The sequence below is a fragment of the Sciurus vulgaris genome (genome assembly GCF_902686455.1).
Source record: "Sciurus vulgaris genome assembly, chromosome: 3".
In the NCBI taxonomy this organism is placed as follows: domain Eukaryota; kingdom Metazoa; phylum Chordata; class Mammalia; order Rodentia; family Sciuridae; genus Sciurus; species Sciurus vulgaris.
Genome location: NC_136463.1, coordinates 126876727 through 126900092, shown reverse-complemented (window position 1 = coordinate 126900092; position 23366 = coordinate 126876727). Strand labels below are relative to the sequence as shown.

Genomic DNA, 23366 nt, shown 5'->3' with positions numbered 1-23366 from the left:
AGGGAACAGAGTGATAAGATCAAGAGAAACAAGGGAAGAGGATTATTCAAAATGAACAGATCCTTAAGACACTAACTCCAGATGCAATGGCAAGGGTCTCGATTGGAGTCCAGTTTGAGTAATCAGCAATAAAGATATTCAGTTGGGGAAATTTGAGTGTGGACTTAATAGTGGATGTCCTTAAAGAAAATCATGCCCGTGATTAGATGTCATAGTGATGTTGTGGTCATACATGGAAGAATCTTTTCAAAAATGCCTCCAGAAGCATTGAGGGTGAATATGCATAGATGATAAGGGAAGGAAGTCTGGCAAAATATTAACATTAAACTACATATTAACTGATTAATAGTAAATAAATCACAAGTACAAAAACATTTATATTAGATCAAAATGATGACAATAAGGGTGTTAACTATACCATTCTTTTTACTTTCTGTATGTTTGCAATTTTTCATAATAAAAAGTAAAAAAAAATTTAAAAAAAAAAAAAAAGGTTTTGTGGAAATCAGGTGCAAGGCAGACACCAAGGGTCAGATACTGAGAGCGGTCAACTCATCTCTGCTCTTGGGTCAAGAGGGACAAGGCCTCGGCCAGGTGGCTACAGGGGAAAAATAAACTAAAGACCATGAAGACTGTGGAGAAAGGAGCCAGGGCTGGGACTGCGCGGCCTCCGTGGGTCGGGAGATAAAGCAGCAGCCGGAGGGGCTGAGGGTTAGAACTTGGGATGGGAGGAGCACAGAGGAAGGGCAGTGGTGGGCTTTGAGGGGAAGGAACTGGTCTTACAGAAATCAGTATGTGTTCCCTAATGAACGTTTTGAGGTTACGGGGCCAGCAGGACATCCAGGTAGAAGGGGAACCAGTGGTCACTGGAGTGTTAGGGTGCCCAGTGGTGGGTGAAGGGATGCTGGTTGAGGAAGTCTGTATCAGTCACAGCAAAGACATGATGGCCAAGGGCGAAACAAAGAGAAAAGCAGCCAAGGTCAGACTCTTGGGTAATATCTAAACTTTTGGGGGAGGGGAAGAAGTACCTGTGAACAAAGCAAAAATGCAAGAGACAGATGAGGCCATCAGGACACGGCAAAGGAGCCCCAGGAGCCCAGGGAGAATGGAGGGGGCAGTCACTGAAGTCAGTAAGTTTGGGGGGTGGGAGCAAGTGGCTCTTTCATGGGTTGGTCCCTGGTAACTCTGGAGCAGTGCATTGAAGAAGATGGGGCCGAAGTCAGACTGTGGGGGTCACGGAGTGAGGAGGTTAGGAGGTAAGAAGGGCCACCATGTGGGTGCTCATCACATGCCTGGCATCCTTCCACACACATGACACCCTTTCATTCATTTACTGCTCACAACAACCCTGTGAAGAAACCACGTGAGTGTCTAGCTCGAAGTTACACCAGTAGGAGAAAGCACTGCTGGAATTTCACCCAAGCACTCCTCTTGGCCAGTTATCCCCTGCTCAGCCAGGAGAGAGAAAAACCAGCACAGGAGGAGAGAAAGACCCACCCTGCCCCACCTGCCAGTCCCTCTGCAGGAGGGAGAGAAGCCGAGGGGCTCATCCAGAAGGGGATACAGGAGCAGCAGGTAAGGCAGCTCCCTGCAGATGCCTCAGGTCAAGAGGGAGGAGGGTCCCTACACAGAGAGACAAGACTGGGAGGGAGGGCAGGAATTCAAGGACCAGAGAGAAGGTATGAAGGGCAACTCCGTGCTCCTAAGTCGCTTAGACAGGAAGTGCTGCCCGTCATATCACTGTGTCTGGTGGTCAAAGTGCCACAGATTCCAACACTACAGTACTTGGTGCCTTGTTACACTTATACACACACACACACACACACACACACACACACACACACACACACACAGCTTAAGGAGACACACAGGTACGTGGAGAGACTCTGAGCAACAGCAGTAACCGAACTATACAGAGGCTTCCGATGGGCATGAAGATACACAGACTGAAGGGACAGGGGACTTCTTGGAGTTTGTGAACTCCAAGTCTATGAACTCTTGGAGCCAGGAAAGAGAATCACACAGAAAAACTTCCCTTCTTTTACCACTAACCAGAAACTAGCCTCTTGCAGAAGGCCTGAAAGTTTTTGGCCATCTGCACCTCATGTGTACACCATGCCACTTGGCCATTCAGAGACCCAGAGAAAGCACACCACAGTTAACCTGCCCATCACCTTCCCTGGTCACCCTCATGAGCTTGGAGGAGCAGCCGGCGCCTAGTGAGGGTTGACATCTGAAGAGGCTGTGATTTAAGAAGAATAAATGATGAATCACACTGCTTTTCTGACTGATCAACAGAGTCAAAATAAGTAAGATGTTGCAGAGACAAATGCTCTTCAGTAACCATCTTTAAAAGAGCAGAGAAACAACACTGCATTTCACTATCGAATAAAGATATTTTGAGAAAGTACTCTACGCATGCCGATGTCGCAGCTGGCACCAGAGCACGCCCCACTCCATGAGCTAAGACCGCAAAATAATCTTACATTAACCATTTTTAAATATCTCGAGTGTGAGCTGGCAGGTCTGTTTATCCACATGAGAGTCTGGAGATTTTCTGTCAAGCTGGTGTAGGACATTTTTTTTTTTTTTTTTTTTTTTTGGTCACATGTAAACACACACCACACGACAAATTTTCAGATATAAAAATGTTCACATTTTTCACTTACTGTCATTGTTAGAGCCCGTTTCCATAACACCATAAGGAGGAGCCAGAAGTCCTGCCATATACTGTCGATATTTCTGAAAGACAAGATTGTAAACTCAGCACACAGATATTTACTGGAGCATTCATTTATTTACATGCTACAAAGCAGAAACCTTGGGTGTCAGGAAGCATCTGAGCCTTGTGTTTATAAAGCCGAGAAACGTGCTCTCTGGGGCCTCTGGTCTAAAATAAAGGTGTTGGATTCTACCTGGGTCTTCCTGGATAGGAATGTATGTGCCCCCAGCCCGGGGGTCCATCTCAGCCTGTTAGTTGGTGCATCTGAATGGGGTGGGCTTCCTGCCCTCTTCCCCACCCTGCAAACACATGCTCAGCTTTTGCTACAGGGAAACGGCACTCAGTTTTTAGAGGCAAATACAAATAACTGTGCTTCCTTCTTAATAGGTGAATGGCACTGAATCAGCCTCTTTCAAAGCAAAAAGAAATGCATCTCTAGAAAAAAAATGTCTATTTGAAAGAAGCTGATTCGCTTCCTTTCACTCACTTCCTTTTATACGGTACACCTGCCTGCTCTGTGACCTCCAAAGAACTTTTGGTCTGTTGTCAAATAAAATAGGTTGGCTTAATTTAGAGTCATTTGGATTCTCCTGAATTATATTCCCCTGGCTTTTGGGCCAGGCAATCTCTGATCCTGGGGCTTAGCAATATATATTAGCCTTGGGAGTCTGTGCTGTCTGGGAGAGCCGAGGTTTGGTGAGTGCAAAGCAACCCTTGAGCATCCAATGAGAGAGGAGCATTAACATTTACAAAGAAGGTGAAAGTCAGCCATCTTTCCTCTCTTCTCAGGTAGTAAATGCAGCCTCCTCCCTTCCAGAACAAAAGCTGGGCAATTCTAACACAGGGTGTCATGTATATTTATGGTTTATAATTACGGTGACACATAAGTGTTTGACAGCATCAAAAGAATCAATGCCCTATAAGGGGCTCATGAGTTACACAAGTGTCAGCAGAAAAGACTTCATCTGTAGCAATGGGCAGCTGGCGACACACAGTATTCGGGCAGCCATCTGGCCCATTTGGTAGATTTGAATGGCATATGTAATACAACATTGATGATTTCTCAAAAGAGCCTTCAAGGCAAGATGCAACTAGTTTTTTTTTTTTTTTTTTTTTAAATCTTTTTTTTATTCTCATTTGGAAGCAACCATCCTAACACCTGCACACAAACATTAAAATCATAATTTTCTGTGCTTCTAAGTGAATCACTCACACAAACTCATGGGGCCAATACAGCACCCTGTATTCCTGCCATTTCCTTTGATTACCTTCCAATTCTGATTCTCGTCTTTTTTGTTGTTTGTTTTTATGATACCAGAATTGAACCCAGGGGCACCCCACCACTGAGCCACATCCCTGGCTCTGTTTTGTATTTTATTTAGAGTCAGGGTCTCACTGAGTTGCTTAGCACCTTGCTTTTTGCTGAGACTGACTTTGAACTCATGATCCTCCTGCCTCAGCCTCCCGAGCTGCTGGGATTACAGGCATGCACCATGGTGCCCAGCTGATTCTCGTCTTTCTTATGACACTATATACCCTTCTTCTTCATGAGGGGACTTTCATGAAACACATTCCTGTGCATTCAATTATTCTGGGCTCTAAATAATACTATTTATTATAGGATTAGAGAAACATAGCTTCCTGATTAGGGTTGAAGGTTCTGTGACCCCTGGTAACCTTTTGAGTTATTCCTCTGGCTGTGGGCAAGTCCCTAATAGGCTCCTAAATGAAACAGTTCGCATTAATCAAAGAAGCCATTTTACTTTGCTTAGCCATGTTGTCTTGGACAGGATGATGTTCGTTGTCTCAGGCGCCTCAATGTCAATTCCCCTGAGCTTCCTGGAAGTACCTTTCTGATCCCCAAATGAATGAACCTCATAGCACCTGTCCTGATTTCCCTCAGGGAGCACATCATCAGGGCTACCAATAGTGGGAGAAGAAAATAGAGTAGCATTCTGGGGAGGAGCGAGCAGGCTGGGTTTCGAGGCATGTGTATGCTGCTAGGTAAGGGCAGTGTCCCAGGCCCAGGCTCAGTGCAGCGAATAAATAGATGAGGTCCTTTGCACCTGGGAAGTGTCTGTTTTCTGCAGGATGGTGCATGTAGCATATCTTATAATTATACTACAGTAATTTCTCCTTATCTGAGGGGCACTTATTCTGAGACCACCAGTGGATACTGGAAACCTACATGTACTATCTTTTTTCCTATTCACACATACCTATGATAAAGTTGAATTCATAATTTAGGCATGGTAAGACATTAACAGCAATAAAATATATAATACTTATAATAATGCACTGTAATCAAAGCTAGGTGAATATAACTACCTTAATATCTCTCAAAAATATCTATTCTACTGTGCATAATTCTGGACCACAGTTGACCTCAGGTAACTAAAGTCATGTTCAGTGAAACCATGGATGAGGGGAGCTGTTGGATTTCTAAAATTTTCTAGAAAATTTCATATAATACTTAGAAATAGACAGAATAGCACATATTCAGTAATTATTAACACTTACCCAGTGTTATTTCATCTATACATCTACTCGCTTAGCCCTTTCAGAATTATTTTGAAGCAAATTCTAGACACTATATCGTTTAATCCATAACTATTTCAGTAAGAATCGCTAAAACAGATTGACTCTTTTTTTCAATCAAAATCACAATATTATTATCACAGCTAAAAATATCCGGCTGATGTGTAAATTTCTAATTGCTTCATAAATGTCATTGCTGAATTGAATTTGTAAAGTAGTTTACTATGACAATGTTGGTTCCAGTAGAACATCTTTTGATATAGAGGAGGCTACGGGAAGAGGGTTGAAACACTTGTACTTGCAAATAAAAAGTCAACTTTTTAAAAGCACTTTTAAATAAGCATCCATTAAAGTTGGGAAATTGAGGGGCTGGGATATAGTTCAGTTGGTAGAGTGCTTGCCTCGCAAGCACAAGGCCCTGGGTTCAATCCCCAGTACACCCCCCCCCCAAAAAAAAAGTTGGGAAATCGATTTCTTTCATAGTATCTGGAAGAGTACTGTATATAAATCAGAATGGAAACAGCTAACTAGAATAAAATCATATAAAAAAATGGTATCCCCACATTATTTGCATATTGCTTGATCACTGGGCAGCATTTCATGTTCCAAAGCAGTCTGTATAAGAAAAAGACTTATTAAATGAAGCTGAGCCTCACTCACAGCAGGACACATTAAAACTACAGTGCAATATCACGTTCTTACCTGTTAACACTTGACAACATTGAAAAAAGTTTGCTAACATGCTCCTGACGAGACTGGAAAAAATAGGTTCTCTCATATATTCCTTATGGGTGAGTAAAATGATCTAGCCTGGTAGGAGGCAGTTGGGAAGTATTAATTGAATTTTAAAATGCAAAGAACAAAGTAGCCCTAGGAATGATCTCCACAATACATTTGTATATAAAATAAAATTAAAAAAGCAAACTGCAGCATGGTGTGTATAATATGCTACCATTTTGTGGGAATGAAAGAACATCTGTCTGTGTGTGTATATCTATTCATAAAGATAGGCAAATGCATAGGCCATCTCTGAACAGATATGCAAGAAAGAAGTAATAAAGACTGCCTCTGGAAAAGAGCTCTGGGTGGCTGAAGGTCAAGTGGGAGAGAGACTTAGTTTTCACTATACATTCTCGAGAACTTCTGACTTCTATACCATGGGTACTGTTACCTCTGGGACTCTAGAACAGTTAACTCTTCTCTATTTTGCATCTATTATTGCACTTCTATATTATCATATGAATAAACTAAAACAGCAAGAAAACAAGCAAAATAAAATGGAAAAAAAAAAACTCATACAATCAAAATCAAAAACATTTAAGAAGAAGGAAGGAATTAGAAAAATAAAAGGCCATATGTGATGCGGTGGTCCACCACTCCAGTTGACTCTGACCTTTGAGCCAACCAACCCAACAGCCAGAGTTTGACTGAAGAAACTTCCAGACAATTCCATTCCCCAGCCACTCTAGTCACCTGCAGACATCCAAAACATCTTGGTTTTTCAAGTATTCCCAACTGAGCTTCCAGAGCAAAGAGAAGTCATTTCTACTGTATTCTATTCAAATTCCTGACCCTGAACCAAAAAATCTATAGACTTAATAAAATGGTTGTTGGCAGATGCCTTCAGTTTGGCATAATGATTACACAGCAATAGATACCCAGAACAGAATTTGGTATCTGAAAGTACAGTAGTGTTCTAACAAAACCTAAAACATGTGGCGTTAATTCTGGGATTGGAAGGTGGGAGAAATCCTGATGGAAGTGGAGGGCTCAAAGGAGAGCAGGGGAAATACTATGGAAGATGGAGGACTGACCCTTGTTATGTTGGGGTGGAAAGTTTAGCAAGATTGATGCTCGTGGGAATGTGGAAAACGGGAAATGGACCTAATGAACAGACGGGTCTGGCTAAGGAGAGTTCTTGGAAGAATGCCAAGGGTCAACTCTTTTCTTAGTTATGTAGTTTGCAATTGGAATTAGAGTAAATATATATTAGGATTCAAGACTTGCAAAGTTCAAAAATAAAGCATGTCTTATCTCCAACCTCTCAGCAAAAGATTTTCAGAGTAAAAAAGGACCTCATGACAAAGCTCTAATATAGGACACTAGTAGAAAAACAAAGTCTCAGAGTGAAGAGGCCAGGAGTGTGACTGTAAAGCCCCTATTTAAGACGTCAGAAAGATTTAAGGTGGTGCTTCATAGATGTTGAGTCATAGGAACCTCAAAAAAGGGTGCAAAGTAGAGAAAGGTTTACACAGAGATAGATGTGGGGGTGGCTTTTGTCTAATCACGTGAAGTATAAATTGATACATAAGAAACCCACTAAGGTTTTCAAAAAATTACACCCTCTTGGACTTGCAGAGACACTGCATGACAAAAAGACTCCTTGGACCCCTGAAATGTGAGTGGAAATCAGCTGACAAAACTACACAGCTGCAGTACAGACTGCTTTTTATGCAAAGGGAAGATGACTAAGTGAAAAAGTTAAAGCCCAGAAGGCAAAACTGGGAGCCACAGAAAAATTCCCAGGGAGCAGCACTGGACTCTCATCAAGGAACTGATGCCATTTTCTCAGCTGTATTTCAAAATCGCTAAGAACTGTGACTGTTATGTGACCCTCATTCCAATCCCTCTGCTATGGTTTAGATATGAGAAGTCTCCCAAAAGTTCACGTGGGAGATGATGTAGGAGTGTTCAGAGGTGAGATGATTAGTGTGAGAGCTGTGACCTGATCAGTGGATTAATCCATTTGATGGATTCGTAATGTGAGTGGATTAGTGGGCAGTAACTACAGGCAGGTAGTGCATGGCTGGAGGGTTATATTACCCCTGCTTCCTTGTCCTCAAGCTCTCCTGCTTCCTGGCTGTCATGAACTGAGCAGCCTTCCTCCCCCACACCCTTCCACCATGATGCTCTGTCTCACCTAGGGCCCCAAACTACTGAGTCTGCCAACATGGACTGAGCCTCTGAAACCATGAGCCAAAATAAACTTCTCCTTCTCTAAGTTGTTTCTGTCAAATCTTTTGCCCACAGTGACAAAACGATGACCAACACACCTTCCTTTTCCAACAGAAATGTCAATTGCAGCTCCCTATCACCCCCACCCACCCATTATTTGTTGGATGTTGATAGGCACGTAACTTGTCTCTCATTCACAGGTATCAAATTGAAGAAGCATATTCAGGGTGCCGTATCAAAGAGAGGGAGCTTCTGAGAAGCTTCATCCTCCTCTAGGCCTGATTCAGATTTCATATTCTGAGTTAGAGTGGTGTCAATCATGGCCAGACAGCAGACCAAGGCACACCATGTTTCCTAATCATGACCACACTCTATCTCATCTGACGTGCTATCCTGAGAGGTGAATCTCTTCTTCTTTCATTAAAAGGAAGAATCTAGTTCCCCTCCCCTTTGACTTGGACTGACCTTCATGGTTCACTTCTAGCCGACAGAATGCAGATGTGATGCGGTGTGACGTCCCCCACTAGATCAGCAGAGGCCTTGCAGCGTCCACCTTGGTCTCTGGGACAACTGACTCTCCAAACACTTTCTCTTAGGGTGCTGCCTCTCAGAAGCCATCACCCATGCTGCGAGAAGTCTAAGCTACATGGAGAGGCCACCTAGAGGTGCTCTGGTCAGCAGCCCAACTGAGCTCGGTCTCTGGGATCTACAAATGATTCCGGCCCCGAGGGCTTGAATCAAATTTCACCCATTCCAGTCTTCCCAGCTGAGACCAGTACAGGGTGGCACAGAGAGAAGTCACTCCTCATTGCCCTTTTAGCACTGAGTCAGAGAGTCCACCTGGGCAACGAAATGGTGGCTATTCTAAACCACTAGATTCGGTGTGGTTTGTTAGACAACAACAGATTAAAAAATAACAGTACTCTACTGGAAATTAAAGTTGTCCGATTTGCAGCTCTGACTTCAACAATGAATAGGCAGGCTGGACGATTACCTTGGAATTTGATGAGCCACCTTTCACAGGGAGCTGTAGAGTCAGGGGCTCTCCAAGTGGTGGGCCACACGGCCTATGTTACTGAGATTAATGGAGCAATTGCCTAGAGGTTACCAGAGAGGAAAGCAGCATAGGGATTCTACGTTTGTACAGGGACAAACCTAAACCATATGGTGCTATATCTGCATGGGCTAGAATAGACAAGGGACAGGTACAACTATGGGGGTCAAATCTGGGCCCTCAGCTGAGTGGACACAGGCCATGGGATCACCAACATGTCTGCCTGGCAGGGCGGTGCAGGCAGCCAGCAGAGGCATTCAGCATCACTCAGTAAAGTCTGTGCAGTACCTGGCAGCCAAGTGACGGTGGTAGAATGTCCAAAGGTGGAGGTGGGAAGGAAGTCAGCACAGGATGGAGTTCACTGAGGTCAGCTGTCTGTGCGGGGTGACCCAGTCACTCTACAGTTACTCAGGGTTAGTTCCTCACACTTCCGCACCCGCTGCTGAGGTTGTGGTAGCCTGACTGAGCCCTCTGTCAATGTCTTCTTTGGGACCCTGGTTGATATTCACCTGCAAATCCTTTCCCTGGATCCAAACACACTCTTAACACCTTGGTAGGTTACGTGGCCTCCCAAGGTCATTTTCCAAGTGGCCACATGCACTTGGCGAAGAGCTATACTGTTCACTCAAGTCTGAAATCAGCAGAGACAAACCAATAGTCAGATGAAGAAGGGTGGGGCTCTGAATCAGTGCTCTGTGGGGGAGAAGGAGGTGCTGAGCTCTGGTGTTACCCCCAAACTCCTGCACTGTGTCCCTTAGTATCTCATGTGTGACACACAGGAAGACCTGGGTTTTTCTGTTACAGAGACACTCTGTTCATGGCAGGAGAAGCTTCTACATGGCCCAGAGTGAGGATGGGGTGTGGCACAGAAGACCGCCAGTCTGGATCTGGTTCTGTCTCTGAGGCCCTGGGTGTCAGTCTCTCCCTTACTGGTGAGACCATCCTAACATGGAAGCTGACCCAGACTGTGGGATGTCCCTGGCCGTAGAACTCCACTTCCCAGCCCTCCGGAGTTAGGAAAGGCAGTTAGGAAATTAACTATTCAATGAAAAGAAAGCCAAAAAGGCCATTAGGGGTCCCAGAAGAACTTGCAGGCTTGGTTCTTAGACTGATTTCCTCCTAACTGTTCACTAAGGAGCTGGGTCACTGCAGACAAGTCCTTTAAAATTCTGCTTTCAGTTTTCCCATCAGTAAATTGGGTGCTCTGAATTCAATCAAGGATATCTAAACATTGTTCTGCAGACCTGGGGTTCCTTGAAGGATCCTGGGGCAGGCACACACCAAACAAACATGGCCTTCGCCCCTGTGGAAACTAGAATGTCTTCATGTTTTCATGTTATATAAACCAGAATTCCAAGAGAAATTGCATTTGAAAAATAACATTGGATCCTAAAAAATGAAACTTTGCAAACCACAGGATTAAATAATTTCTAAACTTCTAGTCAGATGAATGTCACTCAAATATCTTCATGAAGAATCAAGAAAGGCTAATTTGGGAAGTGCTAGGGACTCTTCTCTATTAAGAAGACTTCTATGGTGGTGGTTTGGCAAGTGACAGTTTGTCAACAAATTGGTACTAAGACTTCAACTGAGATGCACCATGGTGCAACACTGACCTTCTACAGTGGGGATATGCAGACCCCCACCATGTGGTACCCAGCAGGACAGGAGGGAAGGATAGAAGGATAAACAGGAGCTCTTCCTGGAGTTGAAATTTTATACTATGTCAAGTAGTTTAAAGGATTATTTTATACTTTTATATTATGAAGTAGAAAGCTAAATTTGCATAAATTTTAAAGATTAAAGCATGAGACATCAAAGAAACTCTGAACTGGCTGCTGGCTACTTCTAGCTACAAAGGGTCTAGACCCCAGGCATAATGTATTGATTTCCTCTGCATTCGGGAACTTCAGTGGAAAAAAACCAAGGACCTCTGATGTTATGGAAAGCATGCAGACATTGGATCACACAAGCCTGTGGCCCTTATTCTAATACTGTCACATGCTGCCTGTAAATCTGCCTCAGTCTCCTAGATAAGGATCCAAGGATAGTAGCACTCATCTTCCAAGACCCTTGCAAGGATGAGAAATAAAACCTATGAAAGTGCCCAGCGCACACTAGCCACATGATAAAAATTTGCAGATAATAATAGTAATACTGATAATAGTAATAATAAACCAAAGATTAATCAGGCTAATCACAGTATATTTGATGATATTTCCCAACCAGATAGTCTTCAGCTTTGGGACAGGACATTTTCCACATTATAGCTTCACAATTGCCAAGACTGTGGGTGGACACAATATGGCAGCCCACAACATTCCTATTGATCTGTCTGTTGAAGGGACTATGGAAAAATAAGAACTTAAATAATAGACCTTCTTATATAATTTTGTAACATGAGACCTACTTTATATCCACATGGGGAACAGTTCATAGAATAAGCAGCAAGTGATGTGGAGAGGAAGAGAACCAGAGAGACAGCCCAGAAAGATCAACACAAGCAGAGCCTGCAGCTGTCAGGGCTGTTTACCAGATCAATCTGTAAATTACAAGGGGCCAGTTTTTAAGTCAAAAAAAAAAAAAAAAAAAAAAAAAAAAAAAAAAATAGAGGGGAGAGGGCAGGACGTAATAAGTGGGGGAATGGGGTAGAAAGAGAATGAAGTCCTCAGGCTAGTAGGCCCTATGCCTGTCCCCAAATTGAGCTGCAGATGGGCCACTGATGACGCTAATGTTTTAAGAAGAGACAAAAGGTGGTGACACTCTTAGAAAGGTTAAAATCTGGCTCATCTCTCAGCCAATTAACTGCCTGCTTCCAGGCTACAGGGGAGCTCTGGCTGGAAGGCTGACAGAGTGGCCACGAACTCAGTGAGTGCTGGGGCTAAATCCAGCTCTGTCCCATAAGCCCTAAGCCCTGGCCCAGGCTGCTCCCACCCAGGGCAGGGGGCACCTTTTCCTACATAGGCCCCCTGTAGCCCAAGGGTAGCTCAGGAACTGGAATATTTCAAAAAAGTTGGGTGGCATCTGCTGGGGAAGGAGACACGAGGCCTGAGTCACGTAGCTCTTTGAGAGGCAGGTCACAGTGGCAAAGCACAGCACTTAGTGAATAAAAAAGGCTGGCGGCAGCTTGAACTCAAGCTGAGCCGTCTAAGGCAGGAGAAGACAGGGTGCTAACGGGGCAAGACTCTCCACTTCAGGGGTCAAGGTCTTCCTGGAGCTCTGCTGCCTTTTCTGGTGTTCTCTAAGTTGCTGCCCAATGTCAAGGAGGCCCACCCAGGTCATCCTGCAGGAGGCCAGTGCAGCAAGAGATTGCTATCACCTTCCTACCTGCCAGCAGCTAGGCAGACACCTGAGCTTTGGCCACTGTCTTCCCAGTCACTGTCCCCTTGCCTGTCCTCCTGACCCACTGGGCAGTCAGCATGCTGTATCTGAAATCCCCAGGCTGGGATGGCTAAGAAAGAACTAGAAAAGCATTTAAAATAAGAAATCAAGAAGACAACTGCTAGGCATTGCTGTGAACACCTGACGGCTGGAGGTCCAGGTGGGCATGTGTTTGGAATGGGGACAGACACATGATAGTATGTGTGGCAGCATCCAGGACTGGGGAAGAATTAATAGAGACAGTTCTGGGGTGTGTGGACATAGCTCATGCTAATGTCCTATTTGCTGTGTTTTACTAGATTCTCCCAACATATTAAAGCTGAGTTCATAAAAGGTAAATGTGAAGATCAAGTCGTCTGTGCTTTCTCTGAAAGCATCAGGATTGCAGACCCGGAGAGCTTGGAAGAGTGATGTGATGTTTAGCAGCCCCCCCCACACACCTTTTCTGCTTCTTGCTAAGAGTTACTTCACAATCTCTGTATGATGTGAAAATGGATGTGGCTTTTTGCTCCAAAGCCTCAGAGAGCTAGAGCGTTCTTCAACACATCAATAGTAGAAAAGATGGCAGAAAGCAGAGCAGATAGAAATGGAAACCTACAGGTAGAGTTTTTCTGTTTACCAACTTCAAGTCACACATACTGCTCTTCCCACAGCGCATCAGGCTGGCCTGAGGTACTCTGTCTTCTTGTTTCCTGATTTCTACAGCACTGGCAGGATAGGGCACAAAGAACCTCCCTGGCCTCTTCTGCAGTGATGTTTAATTACACCCTTTGGTCCTATTGTAGGTATTTCCAAATGGAAGCAAAATCCTACGAGCCAACTCACAGCTGTTTTTAATTCATGGCAGGCAGCCTGCTGAGGGCCGCAGTCCCCAGTGCAATCACAACAGTGGCTCTGATGGAAGACCTTCTCCAACCCTGAATCCTTTAAGAAGCCCAGACTAACACCCAAGTAGGACGGGCTTCCAGAAAACAAACAGGTAGGCGACAAACCTACCCTTTGAAATGTTGCCTCCCTCCCCCCCCCCCCCCCGGGTTGCCTGAGACCACCCCACCAGGTGGGGGACCTCAAGTACTCTCAAGTGAAGGGAGAGCCATGTGCTGTGAGGAATAAGAGCATAGCCCGGCCTCTCGCCATCAGCGTGGTCAGGTAACCCGAAGGAATGAGAGAGTAAACACATGTTTATTTAGTTACTCTGTGCAAGTGCTCTCTGCAGGCCCCCTCAGCCCTGAAGAGGGAGGCCCTGTGGTCTAGCAGGACAGCCATTCACACAAATTAACCTTTTCAGTGCTAGAAAGAAAAATGTAGAGGATGCACTGAAAGCACAGCCAGGTGGTGGAGGGTGGGACCGTTCAGGTTTGGGAGTTAGGAAAATGACATTGAATCTGAGGCCAAGGAGGCTAGGGGCAGGGAGGAGGGAGAAAGAGCCTTTGGTACAGAGAGAACGGCTGGGGTGAGAAGAAAGAAAGAAGGCCAGTAAGGCGGAGGGGGGCGGGGATGAGGGTGGCAGTGCGACCTGAGCATGTGGGGCCAGGACAGGTAGAGCCACACTGGTCGTGGTAAGGACTCTGGCCCATGTCCTAGTGTAGTGGGAAACATTTCAAAAGGAGAAAGGATGAGAGCAAAAGGGTGTGTTTAAAAGCTTATTCTGGCAACTCCATGGAGAATGGTTTTGATAGGAAACCAGGGAAGGCACTTCATGCAGACAGGATGGTGGGCCTGGATGTAGCCTCCTAAGGGAAAGAAGAAAGGGGTGCAGAGGAAAGAGAGAGACACACGGTATAGGAGGTGGAGGGAGATAAGGACACATTCCTAAAGGCAGAAGCAAAACAACCTAACTTACTTACTGTCCACAACATGAAGGTCTCTGATTTCCTGCTAAATATCTGTACCTTTAACATGACTAAGTGGTTTGGAGATTTCAGGGGGCTACCCGGGATGAGTGTAATTTAAGTTAGCACACACTTGGTACATTTAAGTAATTAATTAGCTCTGAGTTTCTTTTAGGGAAACACAAATTGAAAGCAAGACACATAGTAGGTCAATGCTACTTAATTCAAAGACACAAAATAATTTGCTCTGGAACTGTTACTGCATAGTAAACCCTAGTACCTACTATCACATTAAGTCTGAACCTATTGCAGTCCATAGGCTATAAATGGTGAAAAAATTAGCTGTTGCCTCTTTGTTTATGGAAAACAGTTGATTGACGTTTTATGTAATCATGTTAGTACTTATTTTAGTCAGCTTTTTTGCTTCTGTGACTAAAAGACCTGACCAGAACAACTGTAGAGGAAAAGTTTTTTGAGGGCTCACAGTTTCAGAGGTCTCAATTCACAGACAGCAAGGCTCCATTCCTCAGGGCTCCGGGTGAGACAGAACATCATGGCGGAAGAGTGTGGCGGTGGGAAGCAGCTCACATGATGATAAGGAAGCAGAGAGAGACTCTACTCCTCAGGTACAAAACATATACCCCAGAGGCCACACCCCACCTGCCTTCTGTTACCTCTCAACTAATCCCATCAGGGGATTAATTCACTGACTGGGTTAAGATTCTCATAACCCCCATCATTTCTCCTCTAGATTCTTTTGCATTGTCTCTCGCATGAGCTTCTGGGGGATACCTCCTATCTAAACCATAATAGTACTCAAAAGGTGGTGGATGTTATGTGTAGTTATTCAGAATTTAAATTAATATATAAAGTCCCACTCTTATAAAATTACCAGTAATATCAGCAAGATAAATCATTGAAAGATGAAAATTTCCAAAATGTGCTTATGTGTTGATAATACCGAATTAGGATACACTGATCACTCGAAAACTTCAATTTGGATAACTTCACAGAAAGTAATAGTCCATTGTCATCCCCTTAGAGGAAACCACCAACACTTTGTTTCTTGCTATCCAATGTTCTGTAGTCTGCTGGGCAGGCAGGGGCTGAGTAGAGGTGATTCAGATGCTGGAAGATTTCACCAGTTCAAACTGATACCTGAATTTCCCACTTTGGAGATAACCCCTTACTTTCTGGCTTGGTCCCGCAAAACCTTTAACCCCTGGAGCACAAGTACTCTGCATTTCTCAGGCATTTTCTGACCAAATTTCTCTAAAAGTGCTCAAATATCACTCATTTGTCCTACCTCCTTAACTTCTCTCCTACCCCCCAGGATGTATACTGTATGGTATCAGTTTTGCCATATTCACCCACACTGGTCATTAGCATGTAGTCACTTGGATCCGTTTGTACCCTCCACCCCCTTTCCTTCTCACCTTCAATCATTCTTCCCCTTCAGACGCTTTGTCTACTTAGAACCCAGGCAGCGGTCCTGCCCACCCATGCTGGTTGACTTGCTTCTTCATTCCTCTCATGAGCCTCATTTCTATTATTTCTGTTCCAAGTTCCCACGAACCACACTGGAACATCCCTGTACATCCTCATCTATTGGGATACCTCCTTACTGTGTGGATCAAGGGAGTCACGGTTCTCGCTCCATGTGGTCTTGGAAGCTCCTGTGTAATTGTGGAACATGAGACCCCTTGAGTGCTTTGAGTATGCACTGGTTTCTATCATCTCTCCACGCTAGGTCACCTGAACTGTGTTCTCTGTAGGGTACTTTCTTATAGGCCTCTCCCAGGCCCTATGCTTTCTAATGTTTCTTTAGATCATCAAATAATAGATTGGGCCCCACTTCTCCCAGCATGAACACTAGGAGATGCCAATAATAAAAGTGATGCTTTAGCCATCTGGAAAATAGTGTGGAAGAGAACGCTCGGGTGCCATGAGTCCAGGGGAGTGGGCATGAGAGAGGGAAAAGCTGAGACAGAAGCTGTCAGATCCAGGCAAATGTGAGCTCTGATCCCGGCTCTGCTAACATGTGCGGGTGCTGACAGGACTGGGAGCCCTCGCACCTAGCCATGCCTGTCCCCCCAGCCTCAGTTCTTCCCTCGTTCACTTCTTTCCAGCCACACCAACTTCTTTCAGATCCTCTGACACAACGACTTTGCTCCCAAGTCCTCCTGTGGCCTGAGTACACTTCCTGCCCTGTGGGCCAATTTCTTCCCATCTGAGTTTACCTATCACCACCTTGGGGTGGCCTTCCCTGAGCACCCGGTCCACATAAGTCTTGTGCTGATCTTTCTCAGCACCACACCTCCACCATCAGTGTGCCCAGGCAACAAGTGGTTATGTCCTGTATCTGAGCATATGCTGGTTAGTGCCTTTCTCCTTTGCTCCTCCACAGGCTAAGGGAGGGCAGGGCCCACACCTGTGTTCTCTCTCAGTGCATGGGAGTCTGGTACAGGGCCTGAAACCTAGGAGGCTTTCAATGAGAGTTGAGTGAACGAATCACTGGTGGAATGTTTTTGCTACATGAAGGCTTAGATTCCTTTAAAAATAAGCAAAAATTATTACCAGGGCACCCCTCACAGTCGATGGAAGGACTCAATGGGATAACTCAAGGAAAGCTCCTCACAGTCCTGGCACACAATAAATATTAGATCCTACTTCTGCATCATCGATTCTTCTTATACCAGTTCTGCAAAGGGCACATCTAGAAAGCTAATGTTTGAAAGAGTCAGCCTAATGCACGAAGATCTAGAAATAGAAATTTAGTGACTTGAAGGTAGGATGAAAGACGCTATTTGAAATCATATGATGTATGTGGTCAAATATTTCTGTGATCTTTGTTTGTTCCTTATGAATAAGCTTCTTGCTTCCAGGCAAGGGATAGGGAAAACATGATGGTCAGTTGATACTGATTAAAATAAACATCTAAATTTAATTTGTCAAAATCCATGCATACTCATTGGTGCATACTCATGCCTATAATCCTGGGTAGCTGGGAGGCTCAGGCAGAAGGATTGAAAGTTAGAGGACAGCTTGAGCAACTTAGAGAGACTCTGTCTCAAATTTTTATATAATAAATTTTAAAAATTTGTAGCTCAGTGAAAGAGCATCCCTGCATTCTAATCCCCAGTACCTCCCCACACACTCACATGTACACAAAAATATGAATATTAATTGTGTAATTTAAAAGGAAGTAGAGAGAGAGAGACAGTGCTGTTATGTTTCTCTAGAACTAATACAACAATTCACTTGTGGGTGAAAAAGACCCGTGTGTGACCCATGCATGACTTCAGTATTATTCTCAAAAACGAAATAATACTGTAAAAATTTAATTATAAGACAAACAGATAAACATATCACCCAGAAAATTCCTTTGCTTTATCTGCTAATTTTTTATAATTGGTGTATAATTTCAGTGACTATCAAATATATTTTTTATAAACTTGGCAAAGGGTTCTCATGTAATATATCTAAAGAAAAAAATAGGACGTATACTCTCTCTCCCTCGACACTGTCAAAAAAACCAAACAAACCCTCAAATGATGTTTAAATGAAAACTTTAATTTTTGACAGTTTTAAAAAATAGAACAGGAGTTATAAAACATTATGGATGGTGTTTGAATATCATTAGTGTTCAAAGGAATCAGATTTACTGATTTTGATAACTGCACTGTGATTACATAAGAAAATGTCTTTGTTCCAAGGCAATACACCTTGAAGCATTTAGGGGCAAAGAGGCACAATGTCTCAGAGTACTCACAAATGATTCAGAAAAAAAAAAGAGTGGTGGGGAGATAGACAAATGAGGCAAAATGTAAGTAATTGGTAGGATCTGGGTCCAAAAGTCTAGGGGAGTTCTTTGTATTAGTCCTGAAATTTTGCTGTGGACATTTCAATTATATCAATATTAAAAATTATCAAAAATAAAAAGGAGTCAAACTTGAAGCTGTTGTTGTTTTTGTTGTTGTTGTTTGTTTTCTGGCGGTACTAGGGATTGATCCCAGGGGCTAGGGCATCCTGGATGAGCTTTCTACCACTGAGCTATGTCCCCAGCCAGAGTTGAAGCTTTAAATGAATACTATGAATTCAGGGACTTTGTCCACCTCTGCCTTCCTGGTCACTGCTCAATTCCAGGCTCTTACCGTTCCTATTCAGTTTTCCTCTGTCTCTACAGTGAGTTCTCACTGGAGTGGGGAGCTCTGTCCCTCTTTCCTAGAGAGTAATTCTTCTCCCTTTAATCTCTATCTCCAGCTTAAAATACTGCCCACAGTCGGCAGATAATGCAAAGTCACCATGTCACCACTGGTCTGATTTTTTGTTCTTTCACTATCAGTCCACCTTTTCTCCAGACTCCGCAGATCCAGGGCTCCCTTCAGCCCTTCCTGTCGTGGATGAAGTCTGAACTTCCCAGCCTCCTTTGGCACTGTCCTTGTGATCCTTGGCCACTGCCCTCATGGGTCAGCCTTACAGTTTCTATGATGAGTTTTTCTGGGAAGCACATTCTGACATCCTTGTATTCTCCACTCTGGACTGTCTTGAGACCCAAAGACACCACACACCCAGTCTCCACGTTAACAGAGTCAAAGGATCAAAGGATCTAACTGTCCCGTGCAGATAATCTTGGACCATATACAAAAGCAGAATTCTGTTGAAATCTAGAAACTCAATTTCAACAGTCAATTCCCTAGTCTGTAATAGCTACCTTAGGCTCATAAATGATCTCTATCAGCCAAGACAAAAGCTAAACAATGTAACACAGGTGTGCCAGGCTTAGCAGAGTCCACCATATAAAACATGAATGCATGTTCTCAATATTTACAATATATGAATTTTTAATTATATTGCAAGTTTTATAAAATTCCTGATGTTTTAAAAATATTATATTTTGCCCATCTGTCCTTAAAATAACATCTATTAAGTGAAGTGAGATATATATTTTGCAGAAAAAGTTTCGGACAACCTGGAGAGGGGGAAACTTCCAGAAGTAAAAGAGGACTTATGAGAAAGTCCTCAGAAGTTTCACCATAATGAAGTATTGCCAATCACTTTCCCACGTGTGACGTGCCACACAGCTAACCCAGACAGAAGCTGAAAAGACAGATGTGGGGACAGTCCATGAGGAGGGCACCCAGGTGAGGGACCCTGAGCCAGACTCCAGAGCCCAGGGAGTCTGGCTGAACCTTCTCTGTGCACCCCCAACCCCCAGAATGATGACATTCTGGTTTGTCCTGTGCACTAACTAGAAGTTGTCTGGTCCAGCCCGATTGTGTCCCAAGGAGCAGGGATGGCTTCCCAAATGCTTCTTCGCCTCCACTAGGGGTGTCAGGTACCGACCAAAGGGAGGAACTTAGATCTGGAGGGAGAATGCCAGCCAGAGCAGCCCGTCCAATGGGTCCACAGAGTGAGGAGAAGGGGAGTTGGGGGAAAGGTATCGGGCAGGGGGAGGAGGGAAGGAAAAGCAAAAGCAAGCACCAGAGCTACTCAGTTAGCAAAGAGGAGGGAGGTGGGCACCAGGGGCATGAGGCAGTGTGCAGGGGAGTGGGTGAGATGCCTTCACTGAGTGCAGGATCCACAGTCACCAGACTCTTCCTGGCTCTCCTGACCCTGCTTCAGCTTCTTGTTCCTCAGGCTTGGGCCTCACCCATCTAAATGTTTGCCATGATCCTAAGCTCCTCTTATGAGAATCTTTTATCTTGATGTTTGATCCCCCAAGCCTCCACCCTCCTGTATGGAAATTCATCTGCTACTTATATCCTTCTTCTTAGCTCAGATCCATTGCTCTTCTGCTGTTTCCACCCCCAGACAAGACCCCACACAGCTAGGGTCAGGTTACAATGTGCAAGACACAATGCTGATGATGTGGCCAAATAACATGGTCCCTTCTCCTCCAGGCCAATCCCCTGGGAACCTCTCAGCTCAACTTCTCATGCTGCCAGCCAGGTCTCACCTGGAGTTTGTCAGAAAGCACTTGCAAACTACAAAGTATTGTACATGCGCTGAGGACTAAAGGTAGCAGCACGTCAAGAAGCCAAGGTATGGCGTAAAAGTGGTTCCAAAGAGGAGACCTCCCAGTCAAAAGCATCCTGAAGAATGGCTACCATCATTTCACTGAATTAACGTACCCAAGTCTGGGTCTCAGGAGAACACTAACTGGGGTTATTTTGAGGTTATGAAAATGTGCTAAAACTTGTGGTGTTGGTTGTATAAGCCATTGAATAATACATCATAAGACAAATTGTATGACATTGAAATTATAACTCAATAAAGCCATAGGATAAAAGACAAGACACTGCATAGGCTTCAGGGTGTGAAACTAATTTGCCCAATGCAGCCTCTTAGCTGTCAGAGGGAGGGATCAGAAAAAGATGCAGGAATGCCACTTTCCAGAAATTCCAGGTGGGATCTGATTAAGCATATATGCTGATTTTACCTGCATGAAGCCCAAATGTGACCATTTCTCCCACAGGCAGCTCACCACACAGGAATGCTGCACACCAAGAGCATTGGCATGTGTAGGTTTCTTGGTGCCTATAGCACGCAGAGCTATGCTTACTTTTTTCAGTATTTGATTTTTCCAGACAAAAGGAGAAACCAAGCACACAAAATCCAACAGTGAATTGATGAGCAACTTTGCATATATATAGAATTTCCAGGCAATAAAGCATGCTCTCCAACAAGCTTGTCTTTGTTTGGAGGAAAATTATGCTTTGCTTTCTCACAATGCCCTCTGCCAAGCCCAGCGTGCCCTCTTAATTTAAATTAGTCTTTCAATTGTATGATTGTTCCAAAAGAAACTAATTTGCCCAACGCTCATTCAGGGAACTTAACCAAAACTTGAATTTTTTTGGTAGAGGGGGTGGCAGTGGCAAACCACACAGTTAAGATTTTCTGCTCTGCCACAATTCCTAAGAATAATCATTTTCTGAATATCTATAAATATTATTTTGATTATGTGAATGGCTTTAAATAGCTGTTTATGAAAAACTCACAATACTGTAAGTCTGCAAAGAAATATGCCTAATATAAAATGTGAGCAAGAGAATTAAACACAAATTGCACAATTATATTCTAATTTGTAGATTATAATTCAGTCTGCCATAATGATGTATCCTGAAAATTATGTTATCGCAAAAAAGATAAAAAACTGATTAAGATAACTTTTCTTGTAAATCCTAAAAATGCTTCATTCACTGGATAATTTCATTCTGTCCTATCTCAGTTAAGGACAAAGAAAGGTTAATAAATCTCAGCAGCTTCAGAAGGTTCTGATTTCTAAGTCCTTCTAATCTGAATGAACTTCAGCACTTTATATAATCCGGCATAAGATAAGAATGGAGGATTTTTAAAAAATGCTTAAAACTGATTTCTCAAAGAATATATTAATGATCTCTCTCACTGCTGGTCTATTTCCCAGAAATATCTCCATTTTCACTATAATTTTCTGAAATAAAGCTGTGATAGAAGAGAATATCATGGCAATTGGTTGTGCGAGGAATCCGATCAAATTTTTAAAAATTGTTGTAATGACATAGCTCATCCTATAAATTCATAATCTGCATAAGCCAATCATTCCGAATGGCTCTGGGGCTAATTCCGGCTGCTGTTGTTTTTGATCAAGGGTTATTTTTATCCATCTTCTCCCCAACTCCCCCCTTTCCATATTGGATATTCACCTCTGAATGCCTGTTATGTTTTGAACGACTCCCCCCAAATTCACGTGTGGGCATCATCGCCCCTGAGCGCAACAGTGTTGAGGAATGGAGCTTTAGGAAGTGCTTAATGGATTAATGCTGTTATCACTGAATTGGAGTTGTTATAAAAGGAGACTCAGCCCTCTCCCTCTCTTGTTCTCTCTCACCCATGTGATGCTTTCTGTCATGTCACATCTGTATATGTCACCTAGGATGCAGCAAGAAGACCCTCATAAGATGCTGTCTCTAAATCTCGAACTTCTCAGCCTCCAGACCATGCACCAAATAAACATCTATTCTATATCAATTACCCAGCCTGTGGGATTCTGTTACAACAATAAAAAATGGACTTAAGACAATGCACTCAGTGACCTGAGCATGTATTTTGGGGACAAACCATGTTAGCATAAATTTCAGGTTTGAAAATCTCAGAGAACCAAATTAGAAGTCAATTTGCTATATATAAAATTGAACCATTTTGGCAATAACTAAACTCACAGACACTTGGGAACAATAAACAGAAAATTTGCCCTTTTTTGGCATGTTCATGCAAGGCACACATCAACCCATGTAGTTTATGTCAGGTTGGTGGGAAGTACTCAAGCCTCAGAAGACGGGGCTACAAGGGTGGAAAAAGGTCTCCAACTCCTTAGAGATGTCCACTTGGTACCATTCTCTAGCAGTTACTAATGACAAGTTCCAAAAAGTCAAACTCTTAATTAAATATTATGGAAAATCAGGATGCCACATGCCTTTTAAAACAAAAATAAACCAAAAAACACCAGCATGGCTCACAACAGGTTATTAAAAGTACTGAAAGCAGAATCCAGCTGTTGTCTCCAAAAGATTAAAAACAAAGAAGAAGAGAAAACTTTAAAGCAAAATAGTTGCAGGGATGCGCCAAGAGAGCATTTAAAACAGACCCAGAAAGTCATAACAAAACACTCCCCCTCCCCACTCCTGGTCCCTCACATACCAGAAGCCAAAGAAAATTCAAGAACAGTTCTTCTGTTTGGTGTTCTTTGAAGAAGCTCAATGTATAAAGCATCAGATGGCCAATGAACATGCAGAATGTTCAAGACAGTTCAAGTCCAAGGTTGTGATAATTACTATGCAAGGCTCATCGCCCACTTCAAAGGCCGAAATAGTGTGTGCAGGTGCCTGTATAAGTATGCATGTTT

The 23366-nt window shown here is 43.5% G+C and overlaps 1 protein-coding gene across 2 annotated transcripts in view; it reads right to left on the bottom strand.

Moving 5' to 3' along the window:
* Positions 1 to 23366, bottom strand: part of RAPGEF4 (Rap guanine nucleotide exchange factor 4) — a 290423-nt gene that overhangs the window by 128695 nt on the left and 138362 nt on the right. For both annotated transcript variants that reach the window (XM_079135070.1, XM_079135069.1), the window contains exon 5: positions 2670 to 2742. In XM_079135070.1, the coding sequence (XP_078991196.1) occupies positions 2670 to 2742 (73 nt within the window). The remainder of the gene's footprint in view (positions 1 to 2669; positions 2743 to 23366) is intronic.